At 54.0% G+C, this 23,246-nt stretch overlaps 1 protein-coding gene across 1 annotated transcript; it reads right to left on the reverse strand.

Moving 5' to 3' along the window:
* Positions 1-6,984: 6,984 nt before the first annotated feature.
* Positions 6,985-16,156, reverse strand: SLC30A3 (solute carrier family 30 member 3). The gene is made up of 8 exons (XM_037146558.2): positions 15,935-16,156; positions 11,936-12,117; positions 11,382-11,528; positions 11,132-11,285; positions 10,365-10,563; positions 10,009-10,114; positions 9,666-9,800; positions 6,985-8,164 (listed from the first exon to the last, which is right to left on the reverse strand). Exons 1-8 carry the CDS (start codon positions 16,027-16,029, stop codon positions 8,016-8,018), a joined length of 1,167 nt encoding a protein of 388 aa, XP_037002453.2. The 5' UTR covers positions 16,030-16,156; the 3' UTR covers positions 6,985-8,015.
* Between the last annotated feature and the right edge of the window lie 7,090 nt (positions 16,157-23,246).

Here is a 23,246-nt window from a genome sequence, read left to right on the forward strand (position 1 = left end):
TGTGCGCTGGCCCAGCAGGGCATTCCTGCTCTCCGTAGTTAGGGTGGAGGGTCTGAAGAACCAGACCAAGAGGTTTGGATGTGGGTTCCAACAGAGAGGAATTCCTAACCACAGGTGCTGCTGTTTGAACAAGGGTGATAGGGCTGTAAAGTCATCAGCCCCTCGGGGCACTGAGATCTCCCTGTCCCTCTAATATTATTAACTCTTCCCGGCTTTCCAAACCTGGGCCCTGACAAGTTCTAACTTAGGTGCCTGGAGAGTTACTCTTCTGTATAGAACTCTTCTACTCCTTTCTGGAGTTTTCATTACCTTCGCTGGGCTATTCAAACAAGTCAGAGGTTAATTTCCCACAGACTTGAGAACCCGTCACACGCAGGTGCCCACACAACTTGGAGAGCCTCGTCCTTGAGTGGAAGCCGTGTTTGCGCCAAGCGGCGCACACGTTCCACTCAGTTGCTAAGTGGTGGGAGGTGTGTCTGCCCTGATCCTTTCTTTGGCTCTTCTAATCATAACATAGCTCTAAGCCAACTAAACTCCCCCTACAACTAAAAATGAGATCTTATTACACTGAGAAAAGCTACCAGCAAGAAACAGTCCTCCTGGCCGGTGTGGCTCGGTTGGTTGGAGCATTGTCCTGTAGACTGAAGGGTTTGGGCTTTGATTCTCGGTCGGGGCATATGCATGGGTTTCGGGTTCAGTTCCCGGTTGGGTATGTGCGAGACAACTGATCGGTGTTTCCCCTCGCTCTAAAAAAAAAAAAAAAAAAGGAAAACAAAACAGTCCTTCAAAAAAAATACCCATAAATGAGCCTGTTTGTATTCATTGAGAACTTCATAGGCTCCAGGTAATTAACCATAAAAAAGCTGCTTTTTTTAAGTTTTCTGGTCTTTCCTCCTAAGATGCTTAAGAGATTGGATCTATATTTCTTCTTTTTATTTTGGGGGAGAGAGGAAGAGGGAGGGAGGGAGAAAGGGAGAGAAACAAATTGGTTGCCTCTCACACACCACCAACCACAGACCTGGCCTGCAGCCCAGGCGTGTGCCCTGGTGGAGAATCAAACCGGCAACCTTTCAGTCCACAAGCCGGCCTTCAATCCACTGAGTCACACCAGTCAGAGCTGATCATTATTTCGTTTTTTAAAAGGTTAAAACATAGCTCTAATTATGTGCCAAGCACTGTTCTAGCACTTCACAAATACTAACATTTTTGACTCGCTTTTGGATGAACCCTTATTCTTCTCCACTCCCCGTGAAGGCCGACCTTACATGCTTGCTTCTTATCATTGCAAAGCCATTCCTCCCAGTTGTTTGCCGTCTACCCCAGTGAGGAAGAAACCCCCCTCAAAGTCGTCCTCCCCCCTCAGCCCCCGCTACCACCTTTATCCTGTTCCTGCCTGTTAGCACTAATGAGCTGCAGCCGGAGGCAAGCCCGTGTCCCGGAGGGCTTTCAGTTGGAAGGGTAGAGTTGGGAGTTCCCGATGTAGCTTGGCAGGCATCTCTCACTCTGTAACAACATCCCACAGATGGTGGGGGACACTGCCTGGGGAGGTGTGCAGCAGAGACGGAGTGCCAGGATGAAATGAGTGCCCAGGGAAGACCAGTCGGGAAGCAGATTCTGGAAAAGATGGGGGGTAGGGGCCATTCCACGGCCAGGGAAGCCGGCTAGATGTTGTGCTGATGGCAGAGGGTAAGTGGAGAGGGTCTGGACTAACTGACAGCAGTGGATGCTGTAACATAGGGAGGAAAGAGTGGAAAAGGATTCCGTGGTGGGGGAACCTTGAGACTGGGAGAGTGAGGCCCGCTGTGGGCCAGGGAGCCAGTGTGGGGCAGGGAAGGGTGGATTCTGTTTGGACATGATATTGTCAGCTGCTGCGGCACATCTGTATAGAGACGTCATGTAGATGATGAAGCTAGAAAATTGGGGCAAGATACAACAGAAAAAATGGCACTTTTATGTGATAAGTGCCCCCAGACAGGAACTTTATTCACTAATATATCCCAAGCATCTGGAACAGTATTAGCACATAGTAGAGGTTCAGTAAACATTTGTGGCCTGAATCCTCAACACAAACTGCTTTACCGTGGTAAGGTGGACACACCAGATCTCATGGGCTTAGGGAGGAAGGGACTGGTTTAGAGGTGCTGGGAAAAAGAGGTGTTGGGATTGGACCTGAAAGAGTCTAGAAAATGCTGGGAAGATCTCTGGCCTGACCAGTTGTGGCTCAGTTGGCTGAGTGTCATCCCACAAAGCAAAATGTCACTGGTTCAATTCCTGGTTGGGGCACAGGGCTGGGTTGCGGGTTTGGTCCCCAGTCAGGGTGCATGTGAGAGGCGATGTTTTTCTATCTCATATCAACATTCCTCTCCCTCTGTTTCTCTCTTAAAAAAAAAAAAAAAAGAAGCCCTGGCTGGTGTAGCTCAGTGGATTGAGCTCGGGGCTGTGAACCAGAGAATCACAGTTCAATTCCTAGTCAGGGCACATGCCTGGGTTGCAGGCCAGTTCCCAGCAGGGGACGCACGAGAGGCAACCATACATTGATGTTTCTCTCCCTCTCTCCTTCCCTTCCCCTCTAAAGATAAATAAATAAAATCTTTAAAAAAAAAAAAAAAAAGGCCGGGACAGGTGTGATGAATTCGCAGGAGATTAACGGCAGGGTCCCGGAGTTGGGCGAAAGGGGAGCCTATATTCCGTGAGTTTGTGGCAGAGCTGGAGAGGCGACATCCATCCAGGACACGGCTTTGCGCAGGCATGTCACCCCACCCAGGGACCCCAGAAATATCAACCTCTTCCTGCTTGAGACGTTGGTTACCACCAAACGCTCCTGCAGATTTGCCCAGGGAGTCAGCTGGTAAGGCCCTGGTTTGTTGGCCTGTTGGTGGGAGCCTGAGGGTGAGGAGAGAACCTGATGGGCTTTCCACTGGCCCCACGTTCATTTGTTCACCATCTTTCCATCCCCTCCTTCCTTTACCGACAGTCGGTACTGAGCATTCACTCGGTGCCAGGCTGCGAGCTGGCTGCCGGGAGGCAGACGTGAGCAAAGCGCTGCCTTCCCTTGGCAATCTGCAGATCTGCAGTCTAATCTCCACCACCCACCCCATCACCCTGCCGCCCAGAAGTCCTGTGTGACGGGTCCTGACCCGAACCTGCTCAGTGCAGCAGGTGGGCTGGGCCGAGGCCAGCAGGGAGGCCATCTCTGGGCAGGCCTCAGGGCCAGGGAAAAGCAAGCTTGCTGTTGCAGGTTCTCAAACCTGCTTATTTTAGTAAGCTTGAACTGCCTCTTATTTCCTGGGTTTGGTTCTCCTTTGTTTCTCCCTAGGTTTTTGGCTATAGTCCTTTTAAAGTTTATAGCCCATCTTGGTTGAGCCAAAGAAAATAAGAGAATGGAATTGAATGTGCAGACTCTTCGGGTCTGAGAGAGGCAGGCAGTGAACCCTGGCACCAGACACCGATGGGAGAGGAGCACTCAGAAGGCTCGCGCCTGGGCACCCACCTCCACTGTGCTCTCCTGCTCTACTCTGAGAAGGCTGCACGTTTTAAGAGTGGAAATTGTTCTGAACAAACAGCCTTTCCCTTCGAGTGTCAGGTAGGGGAAGCTATTGATGGCTGCACTCTCCTCCTCCCCAGGGGTGAGCCTCCCACTCAGGAACAGCCCAGCAAGTCTTCCAGAGGCCACGGAGTTCTGGCGCCAGAGGGAAGGAGGCCACAAGAGGTGCCCTTCCCAGGGTGGCTCCAGTGTAGAGGGCCAGCTGTGACGTGAGGACATCTGCCTTCTGAGTGAGCTTTGCCCAGGCCAGCTGGGGACCACTTCCTGGGGCTGCAGGTCGCTGAACCAGGGGGCAGAGAGGGGCGGAGGGAGGGCAGGGAGGAGCGAGGCGTAGGCCCTGGCAACCTCCCCCCCGCTCCCCGGCCCTCCTTCCTACCCGTGCTCCCAACACTTTCTCTCCCCGTCCTGGAAATAGGGTCTACTTTGTCTGTGGGATCATTTGTGATCCCAGCTGCATCCTCACCCTCTGTCAGGCAGACCTGACAGAGGCCTGGAAAGGGCCCAGCACCCCTGGAAGGTATTGACCATGTGTTGGTGGGATGGGCCTGCAGCTCCTGGCAGAGACAGGAAGGCCCTGGGGACTCCCTGAGTTGGGGGGTGAAAAATCCTTCAACTACAAAGGAAGCTCCCTAAACACAGTTCTGCAGGAGGTGGGGAAATCTGCCAGGATGCGGACAGGGGTCTTCCCATCCTGACTCAGGTCCCGAGTTCCCTCCGGAGCCTTCTGGCTGCCTTTGCAGCTACCATGGCACGGGCCTCGTAGGGGTGCTGCTCCCCTCTGACGGTCTAGCTCAAGGCAGAGGATGGGCCCATAGCTCCTCCTTTAGACTGACCAGCACTGAAGACCCTGAAGGGGCAGCAGAATCACTGGGGGGAGGGGGGCACGGCTTTATTGCCCTGCTCTTCATCTTGACCCCAGACAGATTGCTCTCTTGGCCCGCAGGGTCCTCACCTTGGAGAGGAAGGTGTGTCTGTCCCCTGCCAACTGACCCAGCAGCCCCCAGGTAAGCATTGAAGTGAGGAGGTTGGGGCCTGTCCTCTGCCTGGATGCCCCCCAGGCCTAGGCCCTACACCCTTCCGTTCTGGCTTTTCTGTCTGGCTCCTTGGCCTCCTGTCTCTTGTGGGCATACCTACGCTGCACTCTCAGGATGCCAGTCCTGTCTCCTTTCCTCCCTCTCCGGCTCTCCCTTTCCTCTGGCCCCTCTGCCTCCTGCCTTCTCCCTCTCCCCGTGGTTAACCAGCCATGTAATGAGCTGCCAGGGCTGGGCTGATGGATGGTGGGCCTCCCCTTGGTGCTCCACCCCTTCCCAGCCCCTCTCCTCACCATTCCCTCCACCACCTATTTTATCATCAGGGAAAGCCTCCAAGATGGACAGGGCCTCTGGAAAAGCTGGTGGCGGAGATAAGTGGGGTGCTGCAGCAGCTCCTGCAGATAAGGAATATACCCCAACTCCCTCGGGGCTGCTCTTTGAAAGAAGATGCTTCTGATCCTTGCTCCTTCCCTGTCCCTGACGGATCCCTTCCTGGAGGTGGGTGGAGAGGCAGGGAGCATGGAAGAAACGGCTGGGGACTTAGAGCCATCAGAACTGAGTGTGACTCCTAACTCTGACCGTCATTAGCAGCATGACCTGGAACAGGTAAGCCTGTTTCTCCATATGCATAAAGTTCAAATAATAGGTACCTCAGTGCCTTTTGCCAAGTGTTAGTTCAGTCAACGTTGGCCCCTTTCCCTGCTGCCAGGGTGCTGGGGCACCCTGTTCCCCTGCAAGCTCTCCCCCGAATCCTGGACTCCACCAGAATGCTAACCCTTTCCTACAGACCCTTTGCATGCCAGGCGTGTTCATGCCCACCATGTCACACAGTCCCTCATATTACAGTTAGGAAAGCCGGGAGCCAGAGAGGTTAGCGGTGATCCAATATTAGTTGAGGGCTGAGGCAGAGCCCGGGAGCCTGAGTCTGGAGCCCCAGGACCTGGAGCGCCAACAGCAGCAGGTTGCTGAGCAAGGAGCTGAGAAACTCTGGCTGGGCAAGAGCTTCCACAGCTCCTGAGTGGGAGTGAGGGCCCAGCTCTGGTCCAGCCCCTGTCACTTAATGGGTGACCATGGGGAAGTCCTTTTCCCTCTCTTAGCCTCTCCTTCCTCTTCCTCTCTTTGCAGGGGCATGGGGCAGAGATGGACCCCATGCTTTGTGAGGCTCTTTCTGCCTCGAACAGTCAGTTCCTTCCCCTGCAGAGGGCCCCAGCACTGTGTACTGGGTGGGGCCTGCAGCTTAAGGCCATTGCTAAGAAGGGGGGCATCTAGTCCTCATTTTCCCCACCCCCCACTTCCTCCCCCTTTCCCACCCCCGCCCTGTCACTGGGGGCCAGTAATCAATGAGACGTGAAATGAGAATGTATCAGGAACTAGCAAAGCGTGGAGAGCAGCTGGGGCAGCCTCCCTGCTCCCAGTGTGATGGACTGCCAGCCCGTCACCTTGGCCCAGCCTCCCATGTCCATCTCAGACCATCAGACCAGTAGTGACTCACGAGCCTGGGCCCAGGACCCCAGCTAAAGATCAGAGGGGGGAGGCCTACTTCCAACCAGCCCAAAGGCCTCACCTTAAAGAGTAATGAAACCTCTGTGTATTGACATGGTAAGATGCAGCCAGGATGTATGGTTGACTCACAAGAGCAGGTTACAGGATAACGTGGCCCCATTTATATTATATAGAAGTGTTTGTACATATATAAAAACACAGGCAGGAGCCCTGGCTAGTGTGGGTCAGTGGTTGAGTGCTGGCCTGTGAATCAGAGGGTTGCTGGTTTGATTCCCAGTCTAGGGCACATGCCTGGGTTGCCAGCCAGGTCCCCAGTGGGGGTGCGTGCGAGGCGCAACCACATATTGATGTTTCTCTCCCTCTCCCTTCCCCTCTAAAAATAAATCTTTTTAAAAAATTGGGCAGGAGTCTCAAAACTGAACAGCAGCTGTGTCTGGGAGTAGATTCTAGGGGGTTACATTTCACTTTCTACTTTATATACACATTTCCTTTGTTGAATCCTTAAAACAAGGATATATTTATAATATGCTTTAATGATAAAAGTGAAATAATTTTTATAATAAAGATATTTCTGTTTTGGGGGAAACCTTGCAGAAATATGCATAGGCTAATAATAAATACTGTGTCTTTGCTTTGGGTAGAATTTTACCAATTTGGGATGGGAAGGCAGTGAACTCCTGCTGATCCAAAGTGCTAGATCTAAAGTCAGAGCAGAAAGTTTGATTTTTAAAAAGCAAAAATCAATCCCTCACTGAGTCTGGTTTGCAAGGGCAAATCTGTTAAAAACATAAGTGATTCTTAAGGCAAAGGGGGAATAACTGTAATCGGTCCTTGGTGCCTGCAACTTGAACCTGGACTCAGGGCCGGACCCGCACTGCCCCCTGCCCCACATCACAGGCCTGAGAACTGAGCCCACACCGGCACTGTGGTCCAGCCACACTCCCCTGGAGGGATGGAGCCTTTAGGGATGATTCTCCAGAATCCCTTGGCTCCTTGCCTTCCAGCTTTCTCCTGCAACCCAGCCCAGGGCTCCCGGAGGCTCTCCCTGAGCCACAGACTGGCTGAAACAGGCTGTGAATAGGGAAGGCAGTACAGAGCCTGGTGGGTTCTGGCCAACGTGGTCAGAATGTGTACTCGACAGTGGAGAGGGTGGAAGGGCAGGAAAGGGTCAGGGGGCTGCGGAAGGCTGTTCGGACTGCATGAGTCTGTCGGTGTTCAGGTGTCTGATTGTGTCTGACCTCCTGAGGACTCAGCGCAGGGGCTGAAAGACGCAGTGAGACACACATTTATTGGTGGAGCTGCGGCGAGTGCCCCTCTCTCTGGGATAGCCAGGGCACAGCACCAACAGAGGGATGGACACAGACCCCCAAACAGACACAGAGGTGGTGCAGACTCAGAGGGGCCGTAGCACAGCCACACATGCACAGACACACAGGCCACAGCACCAAGAAACACATACGCATACACACACAGACGAGACCACAGGGCCAGGACACACGGACAAAGTGCAAGTTTTGGGGCTCCTGCATAGACAGAGCGAGGGCCACGTGGGGAGGGGCCCCTGCTGACCTCCCCTAGGCACAGGCACACCAACAGCACACAGACAGGCAGGTGCCCCAGCCAGCCAGCCAGCCTGCCACATGGACAAAGGAACCCTGGAAGGGATGCTCCTGGCTCCCAGACCATGGGGGGCTGGGACCACAGGCCTCCCACCCCCACTGCACTGATTTCCTGCTCAGTCCAGTTCCCGCCCCACTTCCCGTCCCCAGTCCTTTGGTCTTGCCCACGGGAGCTTGGGGCTGGGAAGTTGGAAGGTGGAAGGAGGGAGAGAGGAAGGGGTAAGGGCCCAGCTCTGCCCTTCTCTGTGAGCAAGGAGGCAGCTGCTGAGAGTCCAGGGCAGAGCCTGGGCCTGGCAGTGGGGTGAGCGCAGGGCCGGCTCAGGCTTGGGGAGGCTCCCGGCAGCGCAGGCACTGGGCCATCTCTGGCTGGTACTGCTCGACCTGCAGGGTAGAGCTGGAGAATCCAAATCGGGAGTGAAGCCGGGACGTGGCTTCGGCCAAAACAGCTTCCGGGTCTGCGGTGGAGTCTGTGAGAGAGTGATAAGAGACAGCAGGTTCCCAGGGAGTCGGGAACCAGGCTGCAGCCAAGATAAGGATCAGTGAAGGGGGACCCAGGGGCTTGCACAGCATTAAAGCTCAGCTTTAGTGGGGAGCTTTATTTGCTTTCTGCGTTGTTTGAAAAGCACAAATATAAAAGAAAGGATTGGAGAGACTCACCCCAGATCTACTATGCTAACACACTAAATGTATTTATTATTTTTGGATCGCCTTTGTTCTTTGAGTGTCCGCACACAGCTGTATTTCAGCAGCCAGGCCACCCGGTTTCTCGGGACAACCCAGATGTTACGTATTCTGTCCCATTGTCCCTTTAGAACTATCATCAAGTATCCCACCAAGTATAATATTTTTGGCATCCAAATTGCATGTCTCTGATTGCTTCTTGCATCTGGAAGAAACTCAAAAATACTTTGTCAGCTTGTGAGTCACCATATATATTTTTAATAGTTGAATCATAATGTAGATATAATTTTATATTCAGCTTTTTCCTCCCAGCATTGGACTGCAAACAGCTTCCCTAGTTGCCATACAGTCTTCACAATTGTCATTTTTAGTAATTACATGATACCCCACTGAACGGAGGTGCTGGAAGTTGTCTAACTGTGTGTGCCCCATCCCTGGTACGCATCCCACGTAGGAACCAGTGCTCTTACAAAGGGCTGCTGGTTCCCTGCACCACTTTAAAGAGGGCGGGCCCTGGCTGGTGTGGCTCAGTGGATTGCGTGCCAGACTGTGAACCAAAGGGTTGCTAGTTCGATTCCCAGTCTAGGGCACAAGCTTGGGTTGTCAGCCAGGTCCCCAGCGGGGAGTGTGCAAGAGGCAACCACACATTGATGTTTTTCTCTCTCTCTCTCCCTCTCCCTTCCCCTCTCTAAAAATAAATAAAATCTTTTTAAAAAATTTAAAAAACATTTGGGCAGTAGTCTCAAAACTGTGACTAGCAGCTGTCCTGTTGATCTAGGATGTATGTGTCAAGATGAAGTATTCCACCTGACTGGTGTGGTTCAGTGGATTGAGCATCGGCCTGCAAACCAAAGGGTTTCCAGTTCAATTCCCAGTCAGGCCACATGCCTGGGTTGTGGGCTAGGACTTCAGTAGGGGGCATGTGAGAAGCAACCACACATTGATGTTTCTCTCCCTCTCTTTCTCCCTCCCCTCTCCCCCTCTGTCTAATAAATAAATAGGCTCTTTAAAAAAATAAAATAAAGAGAGTGAAACCTCCCCCAGAATAGCTAGTAGCTAGCCATCTAGTAGCTAGCCATGTAGGCCTCTTCGGCTCCACCATGTGCGCGCGCACGTGTGTGTGTGTGTGTGTGTGTGTGTGTGTGAGAGAGAGAGAGAGAGAGAGAGAGAGAGAGATGGAGAGAGAGGCTAAAACCCAGTAATTCAGGCTATCTTACTATGTTTGTGGGGGGAGGGGAAGGGAGGCATGTCTCTAGGAATAACTGGCTGCGGCCAGTGTGGACTCACCGATGGCCAGGTGTGCAGAGGCAACGTGGTACGTGAGCGTCAGGGACCACAGGTGCAGCTCATGAGTTGCCCGGACTCCTGGCACTGACAACAGCGTATCCCTCACCGGTTCAAACCCCAGATTTCGGGGGGTACCTGCAAGCAGCACGCACCAAGCCTTCCTTCTAGAGTTGCTCCTGCCCAGGGCAGCCCCACCTCCCTCATTCTGTCCCCACTCGTCCTGTTGACCCCCACCATTCACCCTGGGCCCAAAGCATCCTTCCAGCAACAGGCCCCAGAGCCCCACATGCATCAGAAAAAGAGAGGGGCCCAGGGGGGAGGAGAGCAGTGGGGATTGAGTCACCTTCCATGAGGACACGGAGAACATCTCGGAGGGTGGGAGCTGTGGACCCCAGGGCACAGACAGAGAAGAGGAAGGTGCTGATGGGGTCAGCTGCCTTGTACTGAGGCTGGAGAGAGAGAGAGAGAGAGACCCCTAAACCTGGGAACCAGGGACCTTTCAGAGGAGGATCTAGGGGTGTGCTGGACGAGCAGGCCCTAAGAGGCCCCTGAGAACCCTGTACAGGAGAAAGGGACCCTAGGCTGGGAGTCCTGGGGAGCTAGGAGCTCGAGTAGGAGAGGGAGGCTGCGGGTCCTGGGACAGAGAGGAGGGCCTGTGGGTTGGAGGAAGAAGGCCGAGGCAGGCCAGACAGACAGTACCTTGAAGTAGATGAGGATGGAGGCAGCCAGCACCCCAAAGCTCTGCAGGAGGTCCCCCAGCACATGGACAAAGGCTGCCCGGACGCTGGTGTTCCCCAGGGGCAGAGGCTCCCCAGGCCCCTCCTCCAGCGGTGCATACTCAGCCCCCCTGGACCCATGGCTGTGGGGGGGCCCAGCCTGGTGCAGCACAAAGGCCATTCTAAGGGGGAAGCAGAGCAGCTCAGCCCAGGGGCCTGCTCTCAGCCTCCTCCGCCCATTTCTGCTCCATCTCCTCTCACCTCCCCAGAGCTCTTTCTCCACCTATTTTCTCCCTATTTTCCCAGCCCCAGGAAGAAGATGACATTGTCCAAGAAGAGACAAATAGTGCAACCTGGGGGCAAGAATACAGCATATGGTGCCAGGGATTTGAATTCGGATACTGGCCCTGCTACTTCAATAGCTTATGTGGCCTGGGCAGGTCACCTGGTGACCTCTCAGATCTACTTCATTAACTGTATACTAGGGGCCATACAACCTACCTCACTGGGGTGGTTGTGAGCTTTAACTGAGATAATACTGTGAAAGTCCCCAACAAGAGTGGATGGTACACACAGCAGGCATTTCACAACTGTCGTTGATTCTGAATGTTGGGTCCCCACCCCAGTCCCTTCTCAGGCATTCCCAGGGCAGACTGCTGGGGACTGCATTTGTGTTGCCAGCTCTCCCAGCCCAGGGGAGGACCCCTTGGCCTGAACCCGACAAGGTGCCTGCTCCACATTGGAACGTACAGCAGATTGGCACAGACTGCGATGCTGGCGGTCAGCAGCATGGCGCCCCCCTCGATGTGGTAGTCGCTGTGCAGCAGGCGGATGAAGGCCAGGTACAGGAGGATGCCAGTGACCATCCAGAGGGAGACCACAGAGGCCAAAGCCCCCAGAGTCTCTGCAGGTGAAGACAAGCTATCAGAGACCTGCCCAGGACGCTAACAGGTACCCTCTGGCAAGACTGGAGGGTCACCAGATCGTGCAGGAGCCTTACCGGAGCGGTGCCAGCCGAAGGTCATGGTGCGGGTGGCTGGACGTGTAGAGAGCCAGAGGGAGAAGAGGCTGCCCACCATGCTGCCCACATCTGCCAGCAGGTGGGCTGCGTCGGTCATGATGGCCAGGCTGTGAGCTAAATACCCGCCTGCAAGAATGAAACCAGCAGGGTCTGGTTCTGCAGGTGCGTGTACAGACGCGAAAATGAGACGCCCAAATGCGAACTGTGATTCTTCACTGGTGATGGGGTGACAGAGTTTTTATTTTCTTTTCACTCACCCACATATTCTACAATGACACATTTTAACAACAAGAAGTAGGGCTTTTAAAAGAGCAGTTATTGCAGAAGCCAGCCATGGACCCCACCCTGAGTTTCCTCTGGTGCTGTCCCTCACTCTCTCCCACTTTTGAAGTCCTGGGCACCCGACTCCCACAGCCCAGCCACCCCACCTCTTCTCTGCATCCCCACCCAGGGACATCCCTGGGACTCTGAGTGGAGAGTGGCTCAGGCAGGTGTCAGGAGGATGGGGTTGCAGGAGCAGCTCTCCAACTTACCGACCACCTCCCCAGCCATGAAGACGCAGCACACGGCACAGGCGGCACACAGCTGCCTCTGCGCCTGCAGCCTCTCGGGGGTGAGACCCGGCTGTGGCAGGGGGTCCCTGTGGCAGTGGTGGAAGGGCATCTCCACAGGTTTGGGCTCCTCGGGGAGGGGCTCTGAGGGCTCTGCAAAGAGACTGAGGCAGGCAACGGACGTGGTTCAGTCGGGGCCTGGCCCACAGGCTGACCTGCTCCTCCTCACTCTCAGATCCCAGATCCTGCAGACAGGCTTCATCAGATGTGGCCCACCTTTCACTCCTTCCCAAGGCCTGGTCAAAGCTGAGACCCTTGTGGACAGAGGGCCACACAAGAGATGGGGCCTAAACAAACACCCACATCTCAGCCTTCCCTTCCTTTTCATAACATGTCACAGCTGGAAAGCACCTTAGAGACGGCCTAGTCTAACACCTTACTGAAGAAATGAGCAGTGTGATGCATGCATCTGCCGGGCAGCCCTGGAGCAGACACTGTCCTCTCCCACGGTTCCAGTGCAGGTGCAAGAAACAAGGGTCCTCGCACCCTCTGTCTGATTGCGGCAACCACAACTGGATGGGGGGGGGCACAGGGGAGAACAGGGAGAGTTTACAGCTCCAAAATCACCTTGTAAACAGTTGAGCCTACTTTACTCAAAGAAGAATCTAAAATCTGAGTTTATAAGAGAAGTGATGGAAAATTATTCCCCTATACCCTCACCCTCTGATTGATTCCACTTTTAAAAGCTTTAGGGTTAGAATGGAAGGCAAACCAGTGATTCAAAAAGAAAAAGGAGGATGAGGAGAAAGAGGAGGAGGAGGAGGAGAAGAAATAAGAAGAAGAAAGAAGGATGATGAAGATGAAGATGGAGAAGAAGAAGAATTAATAGTTTGAGGCTCAGAGCGGGAGAGGACTTATGGAGGCCACACAGCTTGTTAGTGGTGGAACCGAGACTGGATTCCAACCAAATCAATTCGTTATGTAGGCATCATAAGGCAGACCAAACAAGCAAATCATCGAACAAAATTCTTTCTGAACTCTGGGAGTTTCTGGTGGACAAGACGAGTGGGTGCGCGGAAGGCAGCTGTAGCCCTTAGGGCAGCTGAAGTGCTATCAGGGCTCCGATAGAGACGCATGGATGCTAATGAGGAAATCAGGGGATAACCGAAGGAGGCACCATGAGCAGGGTCTTGAAGGACAGGGAGGATTTCGATGAGACAGTGCGCATACCAGGCAGGGGCGATCGATGTGAAGGGAAGCTGGCGTGGAGCTGTGGGGCCGACTCAGCATGGGGTCCTGCCCTTAGTGCCTCCTACTTCCCAGACCCACCTCCTGTGCCTCCTCTTGCAGTGTGGTCCTTTAAGGGAGGAGTGGAATGTTGGGACCCAAAAAACCTGAGGTTCCTGGCACAGAGGACTAATGGCCAGATTCCAGAGCTGGGTTGTCATGGGGAGGATGGTGTGCAGAATGCTGTGACTGGCAATGGTAGCAATAAGAACACTGACTTTGGAGCCTGCCACATGTTAGCTGGACCTCAGTGTGACCGTGAGCACCCGGCTGTGGCCACTTTAACTGCACAGGGCCATGGACCTCACTTAACAAGTGAGATGGGGCTGAGGGCCTCATCTGGGGAACACCAGGGCTGAGTTCAGGTTGATTGAGTTTTAGGCCCATTCTGGCCCAGTTCTTACCCTCACTACTACCCAACCCGAACCCCAGCAAGGATAAAACCTTCCACAGAATAAAGTACCTAAATAGAAAAATACAGTCCTGGAAATAGTCACAGAAGTATGACAAGAATACCAGTGAGTGAATGTGAAGGCCCCAGATAGAAATGCGAATCACAGCAGTAACGTGGGGAGGGGTGCCTGGGGCCTTCTGGCTCAGGAAAGCTCTTCCAAGTGGGTAATTAAGGAGTGAGGGAAGTGAGGGGGAACTTTGGTGCCTGTAGGGAAAATTCAGGTGCTAGCAGGTAGATTCATTTATTGGAATTCCCTTCCAAGACTTAGAATCTGGATGTGTGTGATTCTAGGAGTTTCCAGAGAATATGGGGAGATGAGGGTGGCCTTGAAACCCATCCTCATTCTTCGGTGAGGTGTGCCAGGCAGTGTATACATGCTGAAGCCCAATCTAGCAGGAGAGACAGATGTGCCACAAATGAACTATGCAAGAGGCTCGGGCCAGGAGGTGTATGAACAAAGGACTTTAGAGCACAGGGGAGGAGGGGGCCACCTCTAAGGGGGTGAGGAGAACTTCACAGAGGGAGAGGTGTAGAAGATGAGACCTAGGTAGAGAAGGGGGGTGCAAACATGTGGCACAGGAGGAGCCAGGGAAAGGGCGGAGGAGGAGAGCGAGGAACTCTAAGAAACATAAAGGGAGACACACTGATTGATTTCAGGTATCTTTCCTGAGCCCTGAGATGACCTTGCTGATGGGTCTGGGAGGAAGAGAGGAGAGGAGATGGAGGTGTCCAGAGCGGACCAGGCCAGAGGCTCCCTGAGCAGAATCTTAGAGGAGGGGTTGGTCAGGTAGCGAAGAACCTCTTTCGGAAAATACTGCAGGATTTGGTGACTAATGGTCGTATGAGAATGGAGATGAGCTGGGGAGACAGAGCTGTGGGTCTGAAGGGCAAACAGAGGCTGAGTGGCTTTGGGCGGTGGGCAAGATGCCTTTCCTGATCTGTAAGGCGCAGTGCAGCGAGCATCAGGGTAGCCACCCATCAACAGGCTGCTCCCTTTTGTTCTGCAGGAATTGGGCCCTAAAGACCCTCATTGTTGGCGTGTGTGTGTGTGTGTGTGTGTGTGTGTGTGTGTGTGTGTAGGGCTCCAGGCAGGGGACTGTACATGCTGTTTAGAGACAAGGGAAAGCAGTTTTCTCTCCCTAGCCCTCTGAAACCCCCAGCAAACAACAAATAATATTGAGGGGGGGCAGAGAGATGTAGGGAGGGGAGATGGTCTGAAGCAGAGTCGAAAGGATACGTGAGGAGATGCCACGGCCACGGCTGGAGCCCCCACAGCCGCCCACGTCTGCAGTCCCCTGCAGGAAGGAGTCAGACGGTGTCTTCCCTCCTTCTGCTCCCCCATCCACCCAGGTTTACAGCCCCCACCCAGAGAAAGATCCAGAAACACACAGAAGCACCATATCCGAGACAAAAGGAGAGGGGCTGGGAGGGAAACAGAAAGATAGGGAAAGAGGAGAAAAGAGACAAACGGACGGTCAGCCAGCAGACAAAATGGCCAGCGGAGGTGGCCGAGGAGGCACCGGCCCGACCGCTCGGAAGGACCAGGCGGGCAGAGCCCGCGGGCGCCGCGCGGGAAGCTGGCGGGACGCGGAGGCGGTTCTCCCGCCACCCCCGGCCCGCTGTCCCGGCCGCTCCGCGCGCCTCATTTCACACCTCGCCGCCCCCGGCCCCGTCTGTGCGCAGCCCGGAATACCCCCTGCCGCCCAGACCGCACCTGCTCCTTCCTTATCGCCCCCTCGCTTCTTCCTGCCAGCCGCCCCCCAGGCGCCTGGAACACCCGCGGCGGGGCCCGGGCCCCTGCTCCGTCCGGGTGCCCACGCCTGGCCATGGCTGGAGGGGACGCCCTGAGCCCGAGAGCGCGGAGCGGGGGCCTGCGGATGGGGCTCCGAAGCCTGGGCGGCGAGGCGCTCCCACCGCCGGGGCCCCGGAGCAATGCGGACATCGGGGCACCTGGCGCGGACTCCGGTCCGACGGAGGGCAGAGGCTCTTGGGGAAGCCAAAGGCGGCGGAGGCGGGCCGGGGAGTCTTTTCGCTGGACCGGAGGAAGAGCGCGGCTGGGAGGGGGCGCAGCGGGCCTGCAGAGCGGCGGGGTCGGGGCGGGTGGGTCAGGCGGGCGGGTCTCCGTGCACCACGAAGCCGAGAAGTCACGGTGCGCAGGGGCAGCCGCCGCCGCGCCGAGGGAGACAACGAAACGGACGGATGGCAGGAGGGTGGCGCACCCCGGCCGAGGGCTGTCCTACCTCTTCAAACGCAGGCCGCCACCGGCGTCGCCGCGGTCTCGGGGGCTCACCAGGCGAGTAGTCTCCGAGCCCCCCGTGGCGGGAACCGGCTCCATGTCCTCGTGGCCCCGGCCGTCTAGGCCCCACTGAGGGGGAGGGAGGTGGGGCCGGCCCCTCGCCAAGTCCTAGAGGTCAGCCGACCCCTGGACTCCCCGCAGGGCAGCGGGGCCACCAGAGTGGAGGAACTGCGGCGACTGTGGCGTGGGGTGTCTGAACTGCGGCTCCCGCGGCCGCTGGCGCCCCGCCCCAATGGGGGGAGCTGCCCAAGCCCCGCCTCCTAGCCTAAGCCCCGCCCCCACGGCGCTGCCCCCTCTGGCAAAGCCCCGTTGCCAGAGCCAGAGCCAGAGCCAGAGCCAGGTGGGGTGAGCAGGAGGAGCCCTTTGCACGGCCCCCCACCACGTTCTGGAGAAGCCTAATTTCCATAGCCCACGCCCTCTTGGCGCACTAGCCCCGCCCACCCAAACCCCACCCTCCGGTTCTGGGCCAAGCTGCTCAAGCCCTGGCACCTCCCGGAGCAACGTGCAAACGTGCACCCAAGGACCGCTGCCCCTGGCAGGCCCACGCAGGGGCATCCGACACCAGGTCATACTGGGACCCCAGCCCCCTGCACGGAGGCAGAGACAGGTGTAGGTCCATTACCTGCGCCGAGAGAACCAGAAAGAATGTGGGGCGAGCAGTGTGATCATCTGGGAGAACCCCAGGGACTCCGGCCAGAAACCACTCGGTGGAGGCTGTGGGGTCAGAATTCCTGAGCTGGATCTGCTGCCAAGCACTGTGCCGTTCATTATTATTTATTGTTATACGGAGACTTCGGGTGGCAGAAAGCTTCCTGATCCCCTTCCATCCATCCACTGTTATTCCTATTTTCCGGGTGAGTGAACTGAGTCCCAGAGAAAGAAGCGCGCAGGGGTCATGCAGCCAATGAATGAAGGGCCGTCCCTTCCCGATTCCGGGCATGACACTGGTAACCAAAGGGAGTGCGGTCTTGTCACTCCGATTTCCGGAGCAGCGGAGGAAGGGAGGAGCAGCTCCCCATCGCTCTGGGGTCACAAGCCACTGTTCCTGGAGGGAGGCTGTGGTCAGCTTGCCAACAGGGGATTCGTAACCTTCAACCTGTTGTACCTTCCAGGGCATTACCTCCCTTTGCCTCATTTGAACTGAAGCAGGGGAAAGCAGCCACTTGCAGCTAAGTCAGTTGCGGAGCCCGGGGCTGAAGCTTCAAATGCTCCGTGCCTTCTGCCCCTCACACCTGCTGTCACTGTAGATGAAAACGGGGTGGTGATTGGGTTGTGCACTCCAGGCTGTGGCCAAGTGTTAAAGCAGGGGGTCTGTAAGAGGAGGGGAAACAGTGACGCACGGATGGGGAAACGTGGAAGATGGGAGTGGTTAGTAAGCTCAGGCAAGAAACCCGTCAACCTCACCCTTCAGGGCACATCGGGCGTCCTGAACTTAGGGACATTAGTACCATTATCCAAAACAATGACACTGCGTGTACACCTCTTAAAAACAACAAAAACAACAACAACTGGAACACGTGCCAGGTTGAGTTGGAAGTGATGGGGTTAACCCAGGAGAGCTTCGCGGAGGAGGTGAAGCTTGAACGGATTAGGCAAGCTAGCTGGCGGCGGGCTGGCTGTTCCGGCGGGGGAGAGTGCGGCTGGTGCCCGCGCTGCGCCGGGGAGCCGAGCGAGACAGAACAAGAGGGTCTGCGCGAGCCAACTGCGCTGCGCCTCCACTCACGCCGTGCCCGGCACCGTCACCCCACTCCGCGCCCAAGACCCAGCACAAACCCCACATGCGGGGAGGGGGCAAGTGAGGGGGGTGGCGTCCTCCCTCCAAGCTCCCCCAGAAGCATAGGACCTCAGCTCCTTCCTTGGCTTATAGGGGGGCAAACTGAGGCAGCGGGAGGGGAAGCCACGAGCTAAGGTCACCCTGTAGGGCAGTGTCAGAGCCAGTGTGGGACGCGTGTCCTCTGCCTGTGCCAGGGCCTGGGCACATCCCGCCAGGCTCCGTTGGTTTTCTAAGCTCCACACCAGGCCCGCGACTTCCCTGATTCTGAGAGCCTTGGAGCTGGGACGCGGAGGGGGCTCGGCTGTGGCGGCCCCACCCGAGGTGGCGGGGGGGGGGGGGGGCGAGATCGGGAATAGGAAGAAAGCGCGCGGCGCTCTGCGGGAGAAGGGGCTTTTTAGGCACACCTCAGCCGATGATGACACCCGGGGATGTGATAGTAACAACTATGGCTTCCTCCTGGATTTCCCTTCTTGGGCAGCCCGCAGCGCGCCCTCAGCCGCCCTGGGTACCGGGGGGAATGGGGGGATGCGCAGACACTGGCTCGTGCGGCCCCACAAGTGGGCGGGGAAGCGCGCCGACGGAGAAGGGAAGGGGGCGTCGCAGCAGATGGATTACAGGGCTGCCCTCTGCAGCAGCGCCCTGGGTGTTGGGCCTTGGAACGCGCTGCCTCCGGAAGCTGGGACACCGGCGGGAGAATACCAACAGTTGCCCTTCCTTGGAAATTTATGCAAGAAAAGCCTGGCAGCAAAACAGACTGCTTGCACCTGTTTCTCAAAGAGCCATCAAGTGGCCGTGTGAAGAAGCTGTGCAAAGGGTCCTCTCGAATGCCGGGTCTGAGAAAGACATTAGCACCTAAGAGCTAGGGAAATTATGCAGCAATCAGGAGCACAGCTTCGAAAGGCAGTCTTGTAAGAATGATTCACCTCACATTTACTCAACACTTATTTCCTGCCATACACGTTGCTTGCATTGCGGGGATTCCTGATGAACAAGATAAACATGCTCTCCCCCTTCCTGGCTTTAACTGATTGCCAGCGATTTCAGTTTTTGCAGTGTGTTGTTACTGATTTGCCCCTGTGCTCTTACTGCCTGTCCTGCCTCAGGATATTCCCTAAAGGGAGTCCTTAGGCCCCTCTCAGTCCCAGGCATGATGGTGGCAGGAAGCTCCGGATGTTTCCAGGAAAACAGGTCAACGCAGTTCCAGAGCAGAGGCTGGCAGATCAGATCAGAAGGGGACAGGAGAGCAGATAGATTGGGGTGGGGTTGAGGCTGGGAGGTTGGGGGGACCCAAGTTAGACCAGTTCACTTTGATAGAGAAGGAGAGTAAAGGCCAGCAGTGAGGTCAGGATTTAGGCCAGCTAGAGATCTTCCAGCAAGAACTGGAATCCATTCACTGCTCAGGAAGTTCACTTTCTCCAGGAAGCATTTCCTGACACCCCCAGCTGGGTTATGTGCCCCTACCTGATGCTCTCAAGACCCACTGTGCTTATGTGATGGTAGCACTCACCATGTTTAAGGAAACCATTTGCTTGTTTGTCTCCTCACCAGAGTACAAGCCCACTGAAAGTAGGAATTCTTTCTCATCACTGTGTCCCCAGCGCCCCCTACTGGCTGACACGTTGTCCTTGAAAAAGCCATTCCAGAAAGGAGGAGCCAATTTTTTTTTAGAGTGGAAATAGTAGGGAGGAAGCAGGATTTTAGTTGGAGATAGAATGAAGACCAGCAGCTTAAATGTCACCTCCTCAGTGAGGCCTTTCCTGACCTGTAAACTAGGTTGGTTCTCATGTTATACATTCTCACTGTACACTTTTTCTTCCTTAGCTGTAATTACAGCTAAGGAAGAAAATTTACAATTTATACTGTAATTACATTGCTATTTGGGCCCTGGCTGCATGGTTCAGTTGGGTGGTGGTCGTTCACTGTACCAGGAAGGTCGTCAGTTCCATTCCCGGTCAGGGCACGTGCCTATATTGTGGTTTCAACCCCCCATTAGTGCACGTGGAGGCAACCAATCAATGTTCTTCTCTCACATCAATGTTTCTCTCTTTTTCTCTCCCAAACTTCCTCTCTCTAAAAATTAATGGAAACATGTCCTTGGGTGAGGATTTTTAAAAATTGTTATTTGGGAATTGTTTCTTCACTTGGCTTCCAGGATACCGTACTCTGGTTTTCTTCTTACCTCACCAACTGCTTATTCTCAGTCTCCTTTGCTGGTGTCTCCTCAGCTGCTCAACCTGTCAAAGCTGGGCTAGTCCAGGAACTGGTCGCCCCCTTCTCTTACCACCTCAGTCCTGTGGAGATAACACCCAGTCTCGAGGCTTTGAGTACTATCTAAAAGCAGCAGAAGCCAATGGCTGTCAAAGCTAAGTCACGGGTATGTGGGGAATTATTGTACTATTCTATTTTTGTTTGTGTTTGAGATGTTCTATTTTTAAAACTTTAAAGGAAAGCACCTTATACTTCTCAGATTTCTCACTTGAATTCCAAACTTAAATATCCAAATGTCAGCTTGACCTCGCCTCCTTAATGCCCAATAGGCACCTGCAGCTTGCCTAGCCTAAGCCCGAGCCCCGACCATCACCCCCACCCCCCCAACCTTCCTTCGGCAGTCCTCTGGGTCGGAGCCCAGTAACTCCACCCTTCCTTTTGCCCAGGCCGGAAACCTTGGTTAGAGTCGCCCTCGACTCCTCTCTTTTCACCCCTATCCAAGCTGCCAGCAAGCCCTGCTCCTACCCTTGTCCAAACCACCACCATCTGTATTCTTTCTTATCACAGGAGCCTCCTAGGTTGTCTTCCTTTTTCTACACTTATTGCCCCATAGTCTGTTCTCCGTCGAGCGGCTAGACCACACAGGCCAGATTTCATCACTCCCTGCCTCACTCACTGTCAGCCACAGGCTTTCCGCTGGCCTGCAAAATCCCGCACAACTAGGCCCTGTGATGTCATTTCATACTGCTCCCACCGCACTCCCAGCCACCCTGCCTTGGTGCGGGCCCTGCGACACGCCAGGCATGCACGTTCCCACCCCAGGCCTTCGCTTTCACTCGTCTGTGCACCTGTGATAAACACACTTTCCCAGATGTCTCCACTACTCACCTGAGTACCTACTTCAGATTTGACTCAGACATCACCTTCTCAGGCCCTATCTGCCTATCATTTTTTTAAACCTCACGTGAAAATATATTTATTGATTTTAGAAAGAGAGGAGGGGGAGGGGGAAAGGGAGGGAGGGAGAGTGAGATAAACATTGATTGGCTGCCTCCCATATGTACCCTGACCAGGGACTGAACCTGCAACCGTTTGGACGTTGCTCCAATCAACAGAACCACTCAACCAGGGCTACTTATCCTTTTTAAAACTGTGATCTCCCCTCAAAAAGTCTCCGTCTCCATCTCCTGTGTTATGTTTCTCCATAGCCATTATCACTACCTACATACTATACAGTTTACCTATTTTGTTTAATGGTTATCTCCTTGCACCAGAATGTCGGTTCCATGATGGCAGAAAGTCTTGTCTGTTTTGTATACAGCGATAGCCCCAGCATCAGGAACAGTGTCCGGCACATGATAGCACCCAGTAAATGTCTGTTTTCCACACTAGGCCATGATTTATGAGTGCAGAAAAGAGTGTGACCAGTTATCACTGGGCCCAGTGAAGTAGGCATATAGCAGTGCTTACCAGGTATTTTTTGAGCAAGTGAATTGATGAACGAAAAGAAAAATTTATGATGGGAAATGGTGTGAGAGCAACGGTATAGGAATGTTTAGGGGGGAAAAGACCAGTATGGGTGTTAGGGAAGGTTCACTTAAGGGCAATAGCAGATACTAAGTTTGGAAGGATAAGTTGGAATCAAGTTGTAGAGTTCACCGCCAGACTTAAAAGGCTGTATTGCATTCCACAGGCTAAGACCAAAAGAGTAGTAATGATGGAAGCACTGCTTTGTGAACTTTGACCTGGAAGCAGTATCCCTGGTGAAGCTGGCAGGATGGAGAACAGTTAGGAGGCTAGGACAGCAGTCAGCGTGCTATGGAATCCTTTACCTGGAGCACTTCAAGACTGCGGGAGCTGAAAAGCAGGGACAAATGAAAGAGCCATTTAAAAATTAAGGAAAATCTTATGGAAACAATGAGTCCACAGCCCAGAGATGTTTGAGTTTTGAGCATCATTATCCTGGAAAGTCATAACAGTAACATAAATGGAGAAACCAAAAGGAGTAACCAGGTCAAGACCAAGATCACGAGTGCAGACTTTAGAATGTGGTTTTGAGACAATAGGAAACTGGCATGTGGATGACACTGAAGCATTGTTGTGACACCGAAGCCAGAGGTATAAGGTTGGATCCCTGAAGAAGAGAGCTTAAAGATAAAACCCTACAGCATACCCATGGTCAGGAGGTGAAAGGAGGAAGAGGAGGCAGCAGCGGGAGAGGAAACTTACCAGAGCGGCAGAAATGAAAGGACGTGAAATAGGGGGAGCTGGACAGGAAGGAGAAAAGTGATTTAGGGCCCAAAGTCTCTCCCCAAAACATAGCCTGAAATTCCACCAGTCATTCCTTCTGTGTTAGTAAGAATTAAGTGGGTGAGGTGTTACAGCCTTTCTCACTGTAAGCTGAATTACAGTGTTTTAATCAGATTACTTTCTACCTAACACTTAAGAATATGGTCGTTTTATGGAGTTTGTAGTTTTCATTATAAATGTTAAAAGGAGAGGAGGCGAGAGGGGTAATTTTGGAGTTCTGACTGCTTGGTAAGAACTGCCAGGGACATTTTGAACAGCCAGAAAGCAGCATGAGCGTACCGGGCAGGAGAATAAGAAAGTAGGTTTCTCAAAGGCTGAGAGGGATGCAGAAAGGGGTGGGAGGGTACCAATGACAATGTGCAGATCTCCTTAGAGAGAAGATCCAGCTTTTTCGCTTCTTCCCAGAGACAAAATGAGTAGTAACATCTCTCTTTACAAAACTGGGAGGAGATAGGATAGAAAGGATGATAATGATGATGAGTGATTTAGCATTGCCACGTGCCAAGCACTATTCAAATTAAACACTTAAGCCTCTTAACAACCCTAAGAGGTAGGCACTGTGATCTCCACTTTACAGGTGAGCAGGTGTGTCCTGCTAGCCTACCTGTGGGTCTGCAGAGTCTGGGGTTGCAGGTCAGGAGGACAGGGGCATAAAGCCCTTCACCTCCCACCGTAAGAAGTCTGTGCTAGGGAGGACAGGCAAACGAACTGGGCTGGTAGTATTTTTTTCATCACATGTGGTATATATGCCTTCAACTGCGGGGAGGGAAAGAGGGACATTTTCTGACATCATCTGTGAAAGGAGGTGAATGTCAGCTAAGCTCTGGTCTGTCTCTAACCCAGATTTTACATTGGAGCTTGTGTACATAAGGAGCAGTCATAGTATAGATGCTGAACTTGGAGTCAGAAGACTGAGATCTAGATCTCCCTGGTTGACCTTGAGCAGGTCAAACCTTCTCTCTGG

Source organism: Artibeus jamaicensis, unplaced genomic scaffold (assembly GCF_021234435.1).
Source record: "Artibeus jamaicensis isolate MK-2021 breed Jamaican fruit bat unplaced genomic scaffold, CSHL_Jam_final contig_465, whole genome shotgun sequence".
Lineage (NCBI taxonomy): Eukaryota > Metazoa > Chordata > Mammalia > Chiroptera > Phyllostomidae > Artibeus > Artibeus jamaicensis.